The sequence below is a fragment of the Sylvia atricapilla genome, chromosome 24 (genome assembly GCF_009819655.1).
Source record: "Sylvia atricapilla isolate bSylAtr1 chromosome 24, bSylAtr1.pri, whole genome shotgun sequence".
Taxonomy (NCBI): Eukaryota; Metazoa; Chordata; class Aves; order Passeriformes; family Sylviidae; genus Sylvia; species Sylvia atricapilla.
Window position 1 is genome coordinate 3442458 of NC_089163.1, and position 15793 is coordinate 3458250.

General features: G+C 53.8%; 1 protein-coding gene across 2 annotated transcripts in view; it reads right to left on the reverse strand.

Annotated features, from left to right (window-relative positions):
• Window positions 1–15143, reverse strand: part of GRIK3 (glutamate ionotropic receptor kainate type subunit 3) — a 108627-nt gene extending 93484 nt beyond the window's left edge. For both annotated transcript variants that reach the window (XM_066335461.1, XM_066335460.1), the window contains exon 1: window positions 14877–15143. In XM_066335461.1, coding sequence (XP_066191558.1) covers window positions 14877–14991 — 115 coding nt within the window. In that variant the 5' untranslated portion in view covers window positions 14992–15143. The remainder of the gene's footprint in view (window positions 1–14876) is intronic.
• Between the last annotated feature and the right edge of the window lie 650 nt (window positions 15144–15793).

Below are 15793 nucleotides of genomic sequence, written 5' to 3' on the forward strand. Positions count from 1 at the left end.
TTATGGGACACAGTGCACTGGGTTCATGGGCAGCTCATAAACCCGGGCTGGCCTCGAGATCCCCTGCAAAACCCAAAGAGCTGCTGCACACAGATCACTCTGCACTTTATCAGTTCTCTGTAGGAGAAGAGTTTGGTTTGCTCTGAGGTTTGCTACCCCTGAGGGACAACCACAGTGAGGACCTGGACAGTGACCCAGGGGGCAGGAGGATCTCTTATCCCACCTCCCTTGCACTGTAGGATCAGCCACACAATTAAGAGCTACATTAAAGCACTTGATTAAACAAGCTCCACTCCTGAAAGATTCAGGCATGCCTCGTGGGGTCCCTGTGTTCCTCAGTTTTGAATCTCAGGCTGATAAATTAAAAGCAAAAGAATCACTTACACAAATTAACTCCATATCCTGCCACGGAGCGAGCACAAAGCTGTTGTCACTTCTGATTTCCAGCAGGCTCGAATCGAAGGGGGCTTGGATGATTATTTTTTATTTGAGGGAAGCAGAGCAGTCACTTGGTGGGATGGCAAGCAGCTGGCTGCAGACAGATGTCTGAGAGCTCTTCCACAGAGCCCGCCTGTGGCAGCCTGGCACGGGGCAGGATAACCACAGCAGCACGGCTCTGGGGGCCACATTTATGACTCCCAGCTGTGGGAGAGGCCAGGACAGAGCAGGACACGCCATGGGCTGCTCAGGCACCCAGGCAGGGAGGCAGCAAGGTTCCCAAGGATCCCATGGACATCAGGCAGCTTTTTGGCCTTGGTGCACCTTTCAGGGCTGCTCCTCCACGTCAGAACTTCTGGCCAAAGCTGGAGGTGACTCCTGCAGGGAAGGGCCTGGTGCTGACTGCCATGGCAGGGTGAAGCCAGAGCTGCTGTGCCAGGCAGCTGCTTCTGAAGAGCACCCTTGGCCAGTCCTGGGGAGCTCTGGAATCCAGGAGCATAAAGAATCCATGGCCCAGCCTCTCTCCCAGAGCATCCCAGGGTTGGAGCCATCCCATATGGAGTGGGAGTGATCCCCAAGGTCTGCTGAGAGCCCTGTGGGGTCCTGACCCTGCTGGTCCAGCCTCATACAGATCCAGCCCCAAATGGACCTGCCCCAAATGGACCAGCCCCAAACAGACCTGCCCCAAACAGACCCAGCCCCAAATGAACCAGCCCCAAATGGACCAGCCCCACACAAATCCAGCCCCAAATTGACCCAGTCCCAAACGGATCTGCCCCAAACAGACCCAGCCCCAAATGGACCAGCTCCAAACAGACCCAGCCCCAAATGGACCAGCTCCAAACAGACCCAGCCCCAAATGGACCAGCCCCAAATGGACCCAGCCCCAAATGGACCAGCCTCACACAGATCCAGCCCCAAATGGACCAGCCCCACACAAATCCAGCCGTACACAAATCCAGCCCCACACAGAACCAGCCCCACACAAAACCAGCTCCACGCTGCCACTGTGTCATTCCAGGATGTGTTTGGCACCCTCTGACAGGCAGAATCCTCCATCGTGTGGGTCTGGCTGAGGAGCCAAACAATTGGGAGCTTATTACAGCCTCCCTTTTAATTAAGTGTCTCAAATAGGATGTAATTGCAATGTAATAGCACACGCTATTGTATGTTAGTTAAATACAAAGGGATTATTAAGAGTATGTTTTAAAGCCTTCCCAGTCCTGGATTGAGTAAACAGTTGCTAAATTTCCATAAATAACTTTTAAAATCCACATTAAATAAGCAGTTAAGTGTATTTAGGATACTCTTCTTTTTTCCTCCAGAATTGCTCCAGTCAGAGAGTCCCGGGTTATAATCTCGGTATTTCACTGGTAATAGGGTTGTGCCTGCTCATTTCTGTTTGTTCTGCCTCAAAGATCCTGCTGGGTGTGGCGAGCTCGGCTACTGACATCTGCAGGCTTTAAACCCTTCCCGTCCCCACAGCCCAGAGGAGCTGGTGGTGTGCTCAGCCCTATTTTACAAGTACAGAATTGAGGCGCAGAGAAGAGCAAAGTCATTTGTTCAAAGCCATGCAGGGAGTCTGTAATAAAGCAGAACAGGAGCCAACAACAGATCAAAAAAATACTTCTCTAAAAATAAGGCTTTGAAAAATCCATAAAGGAAATGTGGCTCTGACAAAACGCTCCGTTACGATCAAAAATGCAATTAGTCATCGCTGACTTTGGTAATGAATGTACAAATGTCCCATGACCCCCAAAAGCTAACAAACATCTCCATCCATTTGCTGCTTGTGCCCAGGGACTGAATCATGGGTGGGCACCACTGAGCGATCCCTGGAGGCAGCTCCTGCCTCTCTTCCACCAGGAAAAGTCTGTCCAAGGTTATACATCACAAAAAAACCAGAGGTGTCATGGCCCTGGCAGCCACGTCAAGGAATAATTTAGTGCTGCCTTACCCTTTGTGAGGCTGATCTGGAGCTCCCTGCAGCCAGGGTGTTCCTTCTGGGAATGACTGGAGCATCCTGAGGAGTGAGCAGGTAAAAGGTGCTGTCCTGTAAAGTGGCACAGAGGCCCCGGTGGCATTTGGGGGGACAGGACATAACAGGGGCAGAATGAACTCAGCCCAGCTGACAGGGTGGCGGCAGGAGCAGCCAGGGCTGCACCAGAGGATCTGGGCACAGGGATCCCTCATGGTGGAAAAGCCAAAATTGCCAAGGGCTGGGACAGCTGCACTGCCCTGGATGGTGCCCAGGGTGGCTCAGAGCACGGGCAACCAGCCCTGGGTGATGGGAGCCACCAGGCACACTCAGGCCACTGAGCCCCTGAGCCAGCCAGCCCTGCTGGGGAAGATAAAACCTCACTAAATTCTTGCCCCTGCTCCCTCCTTCTTGTCCAGACCTTCCTGCTCCTGTTAAAACAGCCTGGGGTGAAATGCTCCTCCCTGAAGTGTCACCTGCACTGCTCCACGCTGTTGAACAGGTGACACTAATGAAGGAACCAAGGAGTCGGAACTCGTCAAGCGAGCGCTCTGAAAAATTAATGAGAAGCTGCAGAAGAACATAAATAATCCGTGCTGCCCATTAGAGGTAGTTAGCACCATTACAGTGATCCAGGGAAAACCTGCCCCGGCAGGTCCTGTCGGTTTTGTCAGCTGGAGTCAAAGGACAGTTAACACTTTAACACCCAGGTTATTTTGAAATAATTATTGTTAATATAAATCAAAAGTGACAGCTTAACTGGTCTCAGAAATGGATATATATAAACCAAAACGAAGTTGCCTGGCCTCAGAGGAAAAATCATTAGCTCCCTGGTGGGTTTACAAGTAATTTGCCAGCAATAAAAATGCAAAAACACATTTTGGTGTGCAATGATCATAAATAATCCTTGGACAAGATTTCTTTCTAGGACTCACAAGTCCACTCCCTTAATGGCAAGTTTTATTACCCTGGTTTCTCTGTGTTCTGTTACAAAATGTTGCTGTCAGAACAATTTACGAATTACAGCCCTGTTGGTATCAACTTCCATAATTCATATGGAAATTGGTTTCCCCACAAACACTCACCAAGCACAAAGAGTCGTGTAACCACATAGAATGACCTTAATAACACAGAATATAGACACCCGGTGCCTGGGCCAGCACTAAATATCAGTGGTCACCAGGCTGGGGGGAAGCTTCCATTTAATTAATGTGGTGGTGAGGTCAGTGTGGGTGCTCAGGGTGTCACCAGTGCTGTCACCCAGGCTGGTGGCACCTCACGGGAGGTTTAGGAAGCCAGGAACATTCTATTCTCAAGCACTGGTCATGAAAATCCCATCCCAGCTGCTGAGGAAACTCAGAATTGTCTTAAAATTCAGCATTTTCTTAAAATACCAGGAAGTACAGCCTGTTCAGGATTGCAACTGTGTTCATCCCTTCCCTCCACTTCTGAGGCCTGGGGGAGAGGAGGGGAGTTCAGCAGCTGAGATGGAAGTCCCCGAGGGAGTGGCTGTGTTTGTGCAGGAGCCCAGGGCAGGTCACACCTGAGGAAGGATCAGGGGCTTTGCTGTGGCTCATCCCTCAGGATGAGTTATTTCTTCCCACCAAGTGTGCGTGTGATCCCTGGAGTAAGGGGGAGGAGGAAAGGGAGTGACAGCCAATGAGGTGAGAATCGCCTCCAAAAAGTTAAAAAAAAAATGCAAATCCGAAGTGTAAAGAGGAGGACCTGCAGCTCAGGCTGGGTTCTGGGTGCCCCGTGCCACTGCTCTCCCTTCGGCTGGAGGAAATGGATTCAGCAGCTGAAATTGCCACATTTCAAAGATGAACTCACACTGCAGGAAAGAAAACGAGTCAAACAGAAACCACTGCATTAATGTCTAGGAAAATTAAATAAAGATAGCTCTAACTGTTTTTTTTTTTTTTACAGATCCTTTATGGGTATACATCTGAAGTCAGTTCTGGCCATTGGAATATACCACAGGGTAGAAGGCAGCTGCTGGAAGAACTGAGCATTTCTTATATCCAACACTTCATTTGTAACTTTAACCTAAAGGGGATTTGATTAACTGTGCAGGGACAAGACTTACATTTTAAAAAATATTATCGGCTTCATCTAAGATCTTGAAACACTTGTTCTGGACAACCCTTTCACTGTGATGTAGATGAATAGGAAAGAAAACTACAGGTCCTATTTCCATTCAAATATTATGAGCCAAGCTGAGACGCCACCCTGAAGCAAAACATCCAGAGTCTTGCTTTGAATTTCATCTAAGCAAAGATGACAAAAACTGCTTTTGCAGAAATAAAAATTCACAAGGAACAAAAGTGCATAAAATGAGGAAGAAAATGGTTTTCTTTCCCTATAAAGAAAGAGCTGGTCCTTAAGATTTTATAGCTCAGAGATTTAAACCAAGAACCTCCTTTTTACAGGTCCCTGGTTCAGCTTGAAGTGGTAATGGCATTACTGCTGAAACAAATGGCACCTGGAGCAGCAGGAGGTGCTGGGCTCTGCAGAACCCTTTGGATGGGAAGGACATGGATTCAGAGGATTCTCCTGCAGCTTCTTCTCCTCTCCTCCCATCCCAGGGACATTCTGGAGAGCTGCTGTCACGATGGGGAGCAGGACACTGGCCATCATCAGCTCCTACTGCTGGGATCTCCATGGGGCTCTGCTACATCTCAAGGTTCTCAGTCTTTCTTAAGTTCTCAACTTTTGATGAGATGGTTCAAATCAGGAAAATCCTCTCTCTGTGCCAGACAGTTAAAACTGAAAGTAATTAAGGCAAAAATCTTTTCCTGCACAGAAAGTGCCTAACATGTGGCAATAGCAGAATCATCAGCGTTTCTGCCATCGTAAGCCCACAAAACAAATTGGATTTTGAACGAAGCACATGGAACAGTGACCTTTGTATACAACTTCTCTTGACCTCTGAGAGTAATGGCTTTTTGTCTCCAATTCTGCTGCTAATTGCAAATGCCGAATTCTGAATATTCACGTTTGAGAGGGATTCTTGGCTTGATTGTTTCAGGGATCTGAAAGTTCCTGTTCCTTGTAGGAACAGTGTTTGCTGAAGTTCCCAGACCTATTCTGGGAGCAGTTTCCTGCCCAGCCCAAACTCCAGCAGCACTGTGGGAGGCTGAACCCAGGCTCCTCTTTCCCAACTAAACCACCCATAAGCTCCAGACTTGGCAACTGTGACTCCTCTTGCTTCCTCCTACGGCTCGTTCCCTTGCTCAGCCCTTTCCCAACTCACAAGGGACAGACACATCAAATTCCTCATGTCCCAGTCCCTGAGCTGCACAAGACCAATGAACCACCCCAGGGATGAGGAATCACATCCCACCCGGGCTGAGCCCCCTCTGCTGGGTCTGGCCACTGCTCCAAACCAGGGCAGAGATCCCCAAGCAGATTAAGAGCAGTTAAAGCAGCCAATAAAGCAGAGCCAGAGCAGAGACCAGGGCACCAGTGACCTGCAGCATGATTTGCAGCGAATGTCTTTCCCTCTCATAAATAGGAGAGACACAGTGGGATGATTATGCGCCCAGATTTATCTCCTCAGCTCCGTGTATATCCTTCTGAGCTTAAAAATGTCTCACTGCCCTTTGCGTTATTGCATTGCCCTTTACATTCATAGCACATAAACCTCTCAAGTACCGTAAAACTTACAAGGTGTAATATAACGTCGGGGGGTTTCTTTTACACACCATAAACAAAAGTCACTGGGAAAAGGAGCAAAGAAAGGGAGACATTACTTGGCCTGACAACGGTACAGGAGGAAAATATATATATATACAAGTATACATATATACACTTAAAATCCTGAGCTGGATTGATTATGTGGCGTTGATGGATCACCTGAATGTGTTACGTAGATAAGGAAATTGATTATTCAATAAATCACTGTCTGCACTAAGAATCCAGTGTTCAAAAAGAAAGAGGAAATATTATAAATCTGTCTTGAACAGGCAAAGAAAAAGCGTAAGCTTTTAAGGTTAATCATGATGTACCTTTTGCTGCACGCCCGATAAAAGAACATCATCTTGGAGTTCTGCAGTGCTAAAGGACTGGTCTGTCCCAAGGATCTCTAGGAAGGGAACCCCCCTCACGTGGCTGAGGAGCTGTTCCTGCGTGCCAGCACGGGGCAGGGGGAGCTGACAGAGCCCCCAGGGTACATCAGCCCCATCCCTGGAAGTGTCCAAGGCCAGGCTGTACAGGGCTTGGAGCAACCTGGGATAGTGGAAGGTGTCCCTGCCCATGGCAGGGGGATGGAATGAGGTGAGCTCTGATGTCCCTTCCAGCCCAAACCATTCTGGGATTCTAGGACATCCAGCCTTGTATCCTCTGCTGAGCAGGTGCTGTGGCTGTTTGTTCCATTCAGACCAAAATCCACCCTGTTCCCAACACAAAACTCCTGCTGCAGCCAGGAAAAAACCCTCAGCCTGGGTGCCCAGACAGGCACGGCGTCCCCCAGGGGGTGGAATTCACAATCACTGCGGTGACTTCCCTCAGAGTGCCTTGAATTCACTGCAAACCCAACCAACAAGTCTAACACTTCAATAGACAGCCGTAACTCAGCTAAATTTGTGGGTTATACCAGATTTTATTTACTGTTTCATCCAGGGAGGAAAGTGCGAGCTGACAGCCGTCTATTCATTAGAGTGGGGGGAAGCCGCCCACGGCGACGCTGGTTCTCTCCCCGTTCACTTCCACCTCTCTAATCGAGTTTGGATTCTGCAGTACCAGCTCTGTTATTTTAGGAATGACGTACGTCCCTACTCTCCTGGGAGCTGAGGAGTTCAGAGAGCTCGTCTGGTCCCCTCCAAGTCCCCCAGGCTGGATGTGCCGTGGCCATCAGGTGTCATTTCCAGCTAATGGTTGCCCAGTGGCCTCTGTGGCCTCATCCCAGTCCTTTCTCGAGGTTGGAACCACCAGTTCCACCCAGCTGCTGCAGGGGCACCTCTAATGCTCCTGGAGCTGCTGCTTGCAGGTGCCAAGGATGAAATTGGAATCTGTCTCAAAAGCCTGTGTGACAGAGCCCTCCAGTCCCAGGGGACCTGGTACCCCTCAGAGGGGATCCCCAGTGACCAGTTTCCAGAGCAATGAGCAAGGTGCAAGGCCCAAATTCAAGAATTTATCTGAACACTTAGGTAGTTCAAAGCCTTTATTTTGTGCCTTTGGTATTAGCTGGTTTCTCTGTCTGCTTAAAAACTTCGCCAAACGTACCCACATGGTCCGTGCCTTTGGAATGCCAGTCCTTCCTGCTGCTTTCCAGGTCACACTGCTGTGCTGAACGTCCTGGGCACAGGGAGCTGATACACGATGTGCCAGCTGCTCCCTTTACCACTTCCCAATTCTGATCTCTATTCTCTGCATCTGACCCCACACAGAGGGGTGCTGCTTGTCGGCTGAGGAACAACAAAAATACCCCAGGTCTAACGAGGTCCCTGGACTAAAGTATTAAATAATACACATCCTGAGGGGTGGCCAAGGCTGGTGTCTGCTTCCCTCTCTCCCGGCAGTGCCGCAGAGCTGAGCAGTGTGGGGGAAGCTCAGAGCAGCGCTGGGGTTGCCTCTGACGCAGGGGTACCCCACGCTCTCCTCAGCTGAGCCGCCTTTCCCTGCTGATCCTCCCTGCCAGAAATAACGGAGCAGTCACATCCGTGTTTGTGTGTTCGTGCTCGGCGGCTCGCTGCGGATTTAAAGCCCAAGGACCCGGCTGGTGAGAGTCTCACCGTGCAAACCTGAGCAGGGAAGATGTGCGTGCCCCGGGGGCAGCACAAGAGGGGCTGAGAGGGGGCAGAAGGGGTTAAATGCAACCACAAAAAAAAGCTGGTGCAGGAGCAAAGAGAAAGCAATGAGCTGAGCCCTCCACCTGCTTTAAGAGCTCTCTCGCTTGTGCTAAGGACCGGCATCTATTTTAGTCTTTATGACAAGTGGTAAATAGCAGCACATCGTCCCTGTTCTCGCTGTTAATAACACGAATCAATGCACCAACACACGAACCCCGGGCCCGTTTGGATCCCCTCAACATGGGCCCGTGCTGCTACAACCCCTGCCTGCCAAACCCTGCATCCTCCAAGGGGCACAGCACTCCCGTTCCATCCCACATCTATTCCCTCCGCTGAGCAGTTCTTATCCTCCCGTTCAGCTCTTCTCAACCCTTGCCTCCATCCCTTTTCTCCCGCCCTTCTGGCTCTTTCAACTCTCTATCTGCCTTTTCCAAAGCCTCGCACTCCCGTCCTCGGCTGCGCGGAGGGAAAAGCCGCCGGGGCAGCATCGCCTCGGAGCTGCAGCCGAGGGCAGGGGAAGGAGACGGCGAAACTGGTGGAGCCGCACATTGCACTGGATTAGGAGGTTTAACACCGGGTTTGGCACCGCGTCCCCTCCAGCAGGGAGATGCTGGAGCGCGGCAGCTCCCGCGGCTCGGAGCGAGCGTCGGGCGGTCCGTGCTCCGGGAGGAGGTGCGGGAGGCGGCCGGGCAGTGCCCTCTGCCGATGCGGGGCATATCGCGACAGACGGGCAGGCTGGAGAGCCTTTGGGATTGCTGGTTCCCTGGAAGTGCCGCTCTGTGCCCAAGGAGCGCTTTATTCATTTCCCGGGGCTTGCTTTTTAGTGTCGCTCCGTGCGTGGCTGCGCTGACAGGAACCTTCCCATAGCATCGGCCTCTGCTGGCTTTCGTTAATAAAAACAGCAGAGACGGAGAGATGAAGTTCATAGAGGCGGGTTTGCGCCTGCTGGTGATAAAACCAGACGTGACACTGCGGCACGAGAGAGAGCTGCCATGGCACAGGAGCGTGTGTCAGTGTGTCCCTGGGTGTGTCACTGTGTCCTAGGGTGTGTCACTGTGTCCCTGGGTGTGTCACTGTGTCCCGGGGTGTGTCAGTGTGTCCCTGGGTGTGTCACTGTGTCCTAGGGTGTGTCACTGTGTCCCTGGGTGTGTCACTGTGTCCCGGGGTGTGTCAGTGTGTCCCTGAGTGTGTCACTGTGTCCTGGGGTGTGTCAGTGTGTCCCGGGGTGTGTCTGTGTGTCCCGGGGTCTGTCACTGTGTCCCGGGGTGTGTCTGTGTGTCCTGGGGTGTGTCAGTGTGTCCCGGGGTGTGTCTGTGTGTCCTGGGGTGTGTCACTGTGTCCCTGGGTGTGTCACTGTGTCCTGGGGTGTGTCACTGTGTCCTGGGGTGTGTCAGTGTGTCCTGGGGTGTGTCACTGTGTCCCTGGGTGTGTCACTGTGTCCTGGGGTGTGTCACTGTGTCCTGGGGTGTGTCAGTGTGTCCTGGGGTGTGTCGCTGTGTCCCGGGGTGTGTCTGGGTGTCCCTGGGTGTGTCACTGTGTCCCGGGGTGTGTCACTGTGTCCCTGGGTGTGTCACTGTGTCCCGGGGTGTCCCAGTGTGTCCCGGTGTGTCCCGGTGTGTCCAGTGTGTCCCAGTGTGTCCCGGTGTGTCCCGGTGTGTCCCAGCGTGTCCCGGTGCCAGGTTATGTGCACCCACCTCTCTCGGTGCACACCAAGCCCACCACAGCTCCCTCACCCCTCAGGCTGTGCCCTGTCCTGCTGCCTCCAGCCCCAGCGCTGTCCGAGTGCCCTGAGGCAGCAGCCCAGCACGGAGCTGTCTGTTTTGCTGTCTCTCCTGCCTCGTGATAAATGAGAGTCTATTCTTTTCTGGTTTGATCTTAATTTCCTGTATGAAGTTCTCAAGAGAATGCCAAGATCAAATAATTAGACTATTTTGCGATAAAGAGTTAACATTGTTATTCAAATGTATTCAGAATTCATTCACCACCAAACAATTTACACTGCCGCCCTCCTATCCTGCTGAAATTACCAGAATGTGTTATCTGACACACAAAGCTCCTCATGACCTGAAATAACTTCATCAAGCATTAAATGCTTGAGCAGTGGGCGCATGGTCACAGAAATGCCCAAAGGGAATGCAGGAGAAGCTACAAAGGCAATAGTAGTGATTTAAAAACACCCTGGTGCCTCCCCAAAGGACACTGGTGACACTCTGGTCACCAGGCACAAGCTGAGCAGAAAAAGCCCTCGAGCTGCCCTTTCTGAGGATCCCCACACCAGCATTCATGTCCCCCATGGCTGTGCAGCTCCCGGCCCTTCGGTGCTGCCTTTTCAGCCTGGAAAAGCCTGTTTCTGCCTTTATTTTTAAAAATACGACTTCATTTGCAGAGTGTGGGAAGGTGGTTTCAAAATAAGATTCCTGACAGGCATAATAAGCCTCAGAAAAACCAATCACACAGAGCAGGATAATTATCCACAGAATTTGTTTTCTATGTATTTGTGTAAAATAATCAATGATATTTTTTTTCTCACACGGACTCCAATTTGATTGTGTTTTCTGTCTTACTTGCAAATCATACAAACAATCAATGCCCTGACCCCTTCTCTATGCAAACACAGCTTAGAGAGGCACTACAAGAAATAAAATCCGATAAATTCCTCATGCAGGGTTGTTTGTTTAAAAGCTTTGCTGGAGACTGATCCCGCTCACAGCGACTTCAGAGACACAGGACTGGGACTGTCAGACATGCTCGAGGTGGGATTATTGCCACAAACATCAGCAGGAACAGAACCTTAGTGAAAAACCTGGCACCAAAGTGAGGACCCAGAAGCGGAGGTGATGCCTTTTAAAATGCAGCAAGGACAATGAACGTGGCCCAGCACACAGCTGGGGTTGGGGTGACCCAGGGCAGGGCTGTGTCCCTCCCGTGTCCTGGCCCTCACAGGACACATCAGCAGCACTCCTGGCAGGAGTGAGGTGGCAGCAAGTGGCGGTTCAGTGTCACCTCCTCAGCAGCACCCGAGTACAAACCCACTAAAGAGCCCCCAGCCCCAGCTCCTGCTGCCTGCCCAGCGCCAAGGGTCTACTCTTTACAATTTACTGCTCCCAACCCATTGGCGTCAGACCCGGACGTGTGTCTCACTAACACATCATCCCCCAAAATAACCCTCCGAGCGGTTTCTGGTGATGCTTCAGCAAAGCAGGCGGCTGGAGAGGGTCTGCTGGAGCCGCCAGTTCTGCTCCACCTGCGCCACCCATTGCCCTGCTTTGTCACGGACGGTGCCACCAGCTCCACAAAATGGCATCAGGCTCTCCTCCTGTCGCCTGGAAAGGTGCCACTACGGCTTTTGAATCCGAGCGAAAGGTTACACAAACGGGCTCTCGACGGCGCCCTAACCACCTCGCTCTGGGTGTTTTTAGCAGCCAGGGGCACGGTGGTACAAACACTCGCTCGGCTGCTCCGTGCGCCTCTCGGGGCCGGGTGTGACTCCCGGAGCTCAGCCGCAGTCAGGGCTGGCAGGGTTTTTTAAATTTAGGGTAAACACGGGGCAGCTCATCACACCTTCACCCTTCTCTGCCTCTGTTCCGGAGTAACTCGGAGCTGAATTGAGCACTTGGAGCAGCTCCGGATGGTGTTTTCTGATACGGCATTTTCAAATATTTAACAGATTGCGTAATAACCGAGCAGCTGTTGGATAAGCTTCAGATACAAAACTGCTGCTCAAAAACCCCCATCCAGTAACGAGGCACAGATTTCTCTTTGTACGGGCGCATGTATAGATTATGTTTAGATGTGTAGATTAAATATTTATATTTTACTGGTGAGGGAAAGAGCGCTTTTGGCTTTTTCTTCCCTTTCTTAGATATCTCTCCCTGTATTTATTTTAATAGTCAGCTTCACAAGGGGAAAAAAAAAGAGATCTTTGAGAAGTTACCTGCTTTCTCTCTGGTTTGATTTTCAGTGCTAAACCAATAGTTACTTAAGTGTTCTCCACTTCTTGGCATAATCTAATAATTAAAATAATTACTTGAAGGCCAGGGCAGCTTTGTTCGAATTAATGCAGGGCAAGAAGCTGCAGTTTTCCAGTGGGCTGAAAAAGAGGTCACAAAATGATGCCAGTTTTAGCTGAGAGAGAAGGTAAACACAGATCTCCCTGCAGCCCCGATTAAAGCCTTTTTCTGATCTTTTAAGTTTCTTATTTTACTGATCAAGAAGGCGGTTCAGTGAGGGGCTGACTGCTGTGGGATTTCTCAGCAGGTAGAGCGAGACTGTTCCTGCGGAAGGCACGGCAGTGCTGGCAGTGGCACAGCTGTGTTCCTGCAGCGGGCAAACCTTCCTTCCTCCCTTCCTGCCTGCCTCCATCCCTCCCTGCCTGCCTCCATCCCTCCCTGCCTGCCTCCATCCCTCCCTGCCTGCCTCCATCCCTGCCTCCATCCCTCCATCCCTCCCTGCCTCCATCCCTCCATCCTTCCCTGCCTCCATCCCTCCATCCTTCCCTGCCTCTATCCCTCCCTGCCTCCATCCTTCCCTGTCTGCCTCCATCCCTGCCTTCATCCCTCCATCCCTCCATCCCTCCATCCCTCCCTCCCTGCCTCCATCCCTCCCTGCCTGCCCGGGGAAGGGGAGCCGAGCTGCAGCAGACCCAAGTGATTTCGTGGAGGGCTGGCAGCAGCCTCTGCACCGAAATCTCTCCTCTGTCCTTTTGTGCGATTGCTTTGAGCTTAGAAAAATCCATTTTCAGGAGGACAACTGAGGCACTGAGAGTCGAGACTAAACATCTCCACGGAGCCCGCAGGGATACTCCTGAGCTTGAATATCCCCACCATGAGTATCCCCGGGAGTCTCAGCACCCGCCAGCCCCAGCGGCCTCAGCCCGTTCCCCCGCCAGCATCTGCCACAGCTGCAGCTGCCCCTCGTCCTCCTCCTCCAGCGACAGCCTGGCAGCAGCCGGCTCTGGCCACCAAGAATCAGGCCCGCTGCTGCCAAGCCGAAAGCAGGAGGAGCTGCCAGCCCAGCTGCCACAGCCCCTCCTGCACACGGCTGTGGGTCCCGAAGGGAATCCGAGCCCCGGGACTGTCGGGGAGAGAAACTCGGCCACAGCACTGCGGTGCTCTTGGTGGGGACAGGCTGGTGACGGACTCGGGGGCTGTCACAGCAGCAGGACGCCTCCTCCCCGCTCCTGCAGTGGGACTGGCGAAGGCCAGCGCACCCTGTCAGCAGCAACGGAGCCTTGCCGGGAGTGGGTTTGTGTGGCACAAAACATTTCCAGCTGTTCCAGGCGGAGGCTGAGCATACTAAGCAGCTTGGCGCTGGTGAAAGTTCAGCAGCCGCCAGGGCCCCAGGCCTCCGAGGCAGATCCATTAACCTTTTCCACCAATATTTCTGGCACGGCAATGGGCACGGGATAACATCTGCGCGGAGTGCCCCATTCACAGAAGTCTGGGGGAGACCAGATGCTCACCCTGCAGCAATCAACCACGGACCCTTTTCCATCAGACGATCTGGGCCATGCAGCCACTCCAAGCCGTGCTGGAGGTGACAGTGTTTCACTTCAAAAAGCACCTGTCCCTCCGGACCAGCATTTTTCTCTTTCTGGCTTTCGTATGCCTGCTGTGCAGTTGCACTGGCATAAGTAAGAACCATTTCTTTTCCAGTTAAAATTGTTCACAAATCTATTCAGTTCTCACTGGTTTCTCTGAGTTAAAATTTGAAGCCTGAAGAGGCAGGTAAACTCGTCCTTGTAATTTTTAGTGGGCAGACAGCAAATCCCTAGGAATGTGTACTAATGGCAAAGTGCATGGGATGTAACAGAAATCGGCGCCGTTCTTTACATGACATGATTAAAACAAGTATCTCGTTTAATTAGAAAAAGAAAGATCGCAGACTCATTCCCAGGATGTTATCTGTGCAATTACTTTATGTAACATTATTAAAAATTAATTTTCCCCAGAACCTCAGCAATTTAATGAAACACGCCTGGTCCTCAGCAGCAGCTGCAGCGGAGGCAGCCCACTGGCATCCTCCAGGCAGCGGGACTCGGAGCCGCGGGTCCCCCCGGGCTGTCTGTCCCTTGTGCTGGGCACATCCAGCCCTGGGTCAAAGCACCTCTGCACAGCACCCTATTGCCGCAGGCTCCACACGGCTCCTCGCCCCGGCTACCGCAGCCCTCCTTGTCACAAGCTCAGCATCCCCGCTCTCCGAGGGCTCGGCATCCCCCATCTCTGTGAGCAAAAATCCTCCTTCTCCAGGGAATCAACATCTCCCCTTCTCTGGGTGCTCGGCATCCCCCGTCTTTGGGGCTCAGCATCCTCCCTCTCCAGAGGCAAAGCATTCCTCCTCTCCGGGAGCAAAGCGTTCCCCTTGTGGAACCGGCACCCCACACTCTCCAGGAGGACAGCATCCTCCTCTCCTCTTCGCAAGGTGCCCAGCACCCCCATCTCACCTCGCCCGGGGCGGCCGCTGGCCCCGAGAGCGCTGCCCGCTCCGTTCCGGGACACAGCCCCCGCGCCGCCCCGGTACCCCGGCCGGGGCATCCTTCCCCGGGGAAAACCTCCGCCCCGCCATCGGACAGCGCATCCCGCAGCCCCGGGTACCGCATCCCCCTCCGCGGCCCCGGGCAGCGCGTTCTCCGCCCCGGCCCCCGAAGTTCTCCCGCGGCCGCCGGCCCTTACCGATCCGGATGACATGCGGCATCCCGTGCGAGCTCTGTCCCCAGAAGCCGCCGACCAGGAGCGCTGCCCAGTATTCCCAGAGGACGCGGCGAAGCGCCGGCCAGAGATGGGGCATCGTTGGGGAGGGCGAGGGCCGGCGCGGCCCTACGGCCCCAGGGGCAGCGGGGACGCGGGCGGCTGCTGCTGCCCGGGGCTCAGGCGGAGCTCGGCGCCGGGGCCGGGCGGCTCATGGCACATCTTAGAGCGGCCGCGCCGGCCCGTCCCGCGGCAGCCCCAGCTCCGGCCGCTCCCTTCCTCGCCGTGCCGAGCCGAGGCGGGCCGTGCCGAGCCGTGCGGTGCCGGTGCCGGTCGGGCGGCACCTGCGGAGCCGGGGCTGCCGGTGCGCCCCAGGAGCGGCTCTGTCCCCTCCTACCGCTGATGCGCGGCTCGCGCAAAGCCCCGGAGTGGAGCGTGCACACACCGACACACTCACACCCCCTGACACACACCCCCGGCACACACCCCGGCACACTGACACGCCGCTGACACCCCGACACACGGCCCGGCGCCACCCGCAGCCGCCCGCTCCCCCGGGGCCAGCGCAGCGCCGGCGGCCGGGACACGCCAAAGGGACACTCGGTGGGCACCGCGGGGCGGGGGGCGACACTGCGGGGCTCCCGGGGGTCCTGGGGGTTCAGGCAGCGCCGAGGGCTCCTGTTCCCTCTACCCCCGGCTGCCCCCTGTCCCGCAGATGGCGGGGTGCCCAGTGTCCCCCAAGCTCTCGGGGGTCCCGTATTACCGCGGGGGTCCCGGTGTCGCCGCCGGCGGGAGCGGGGAGAGGCGGGGCACGGGGTTTGGGGCCGGGGTCCCCGGGGCCGCTGCAGCAGCGGTACCCGCGGCGGGTGCCCGGCCCGCGCTCCGCAGCCGGGAGTTTAATG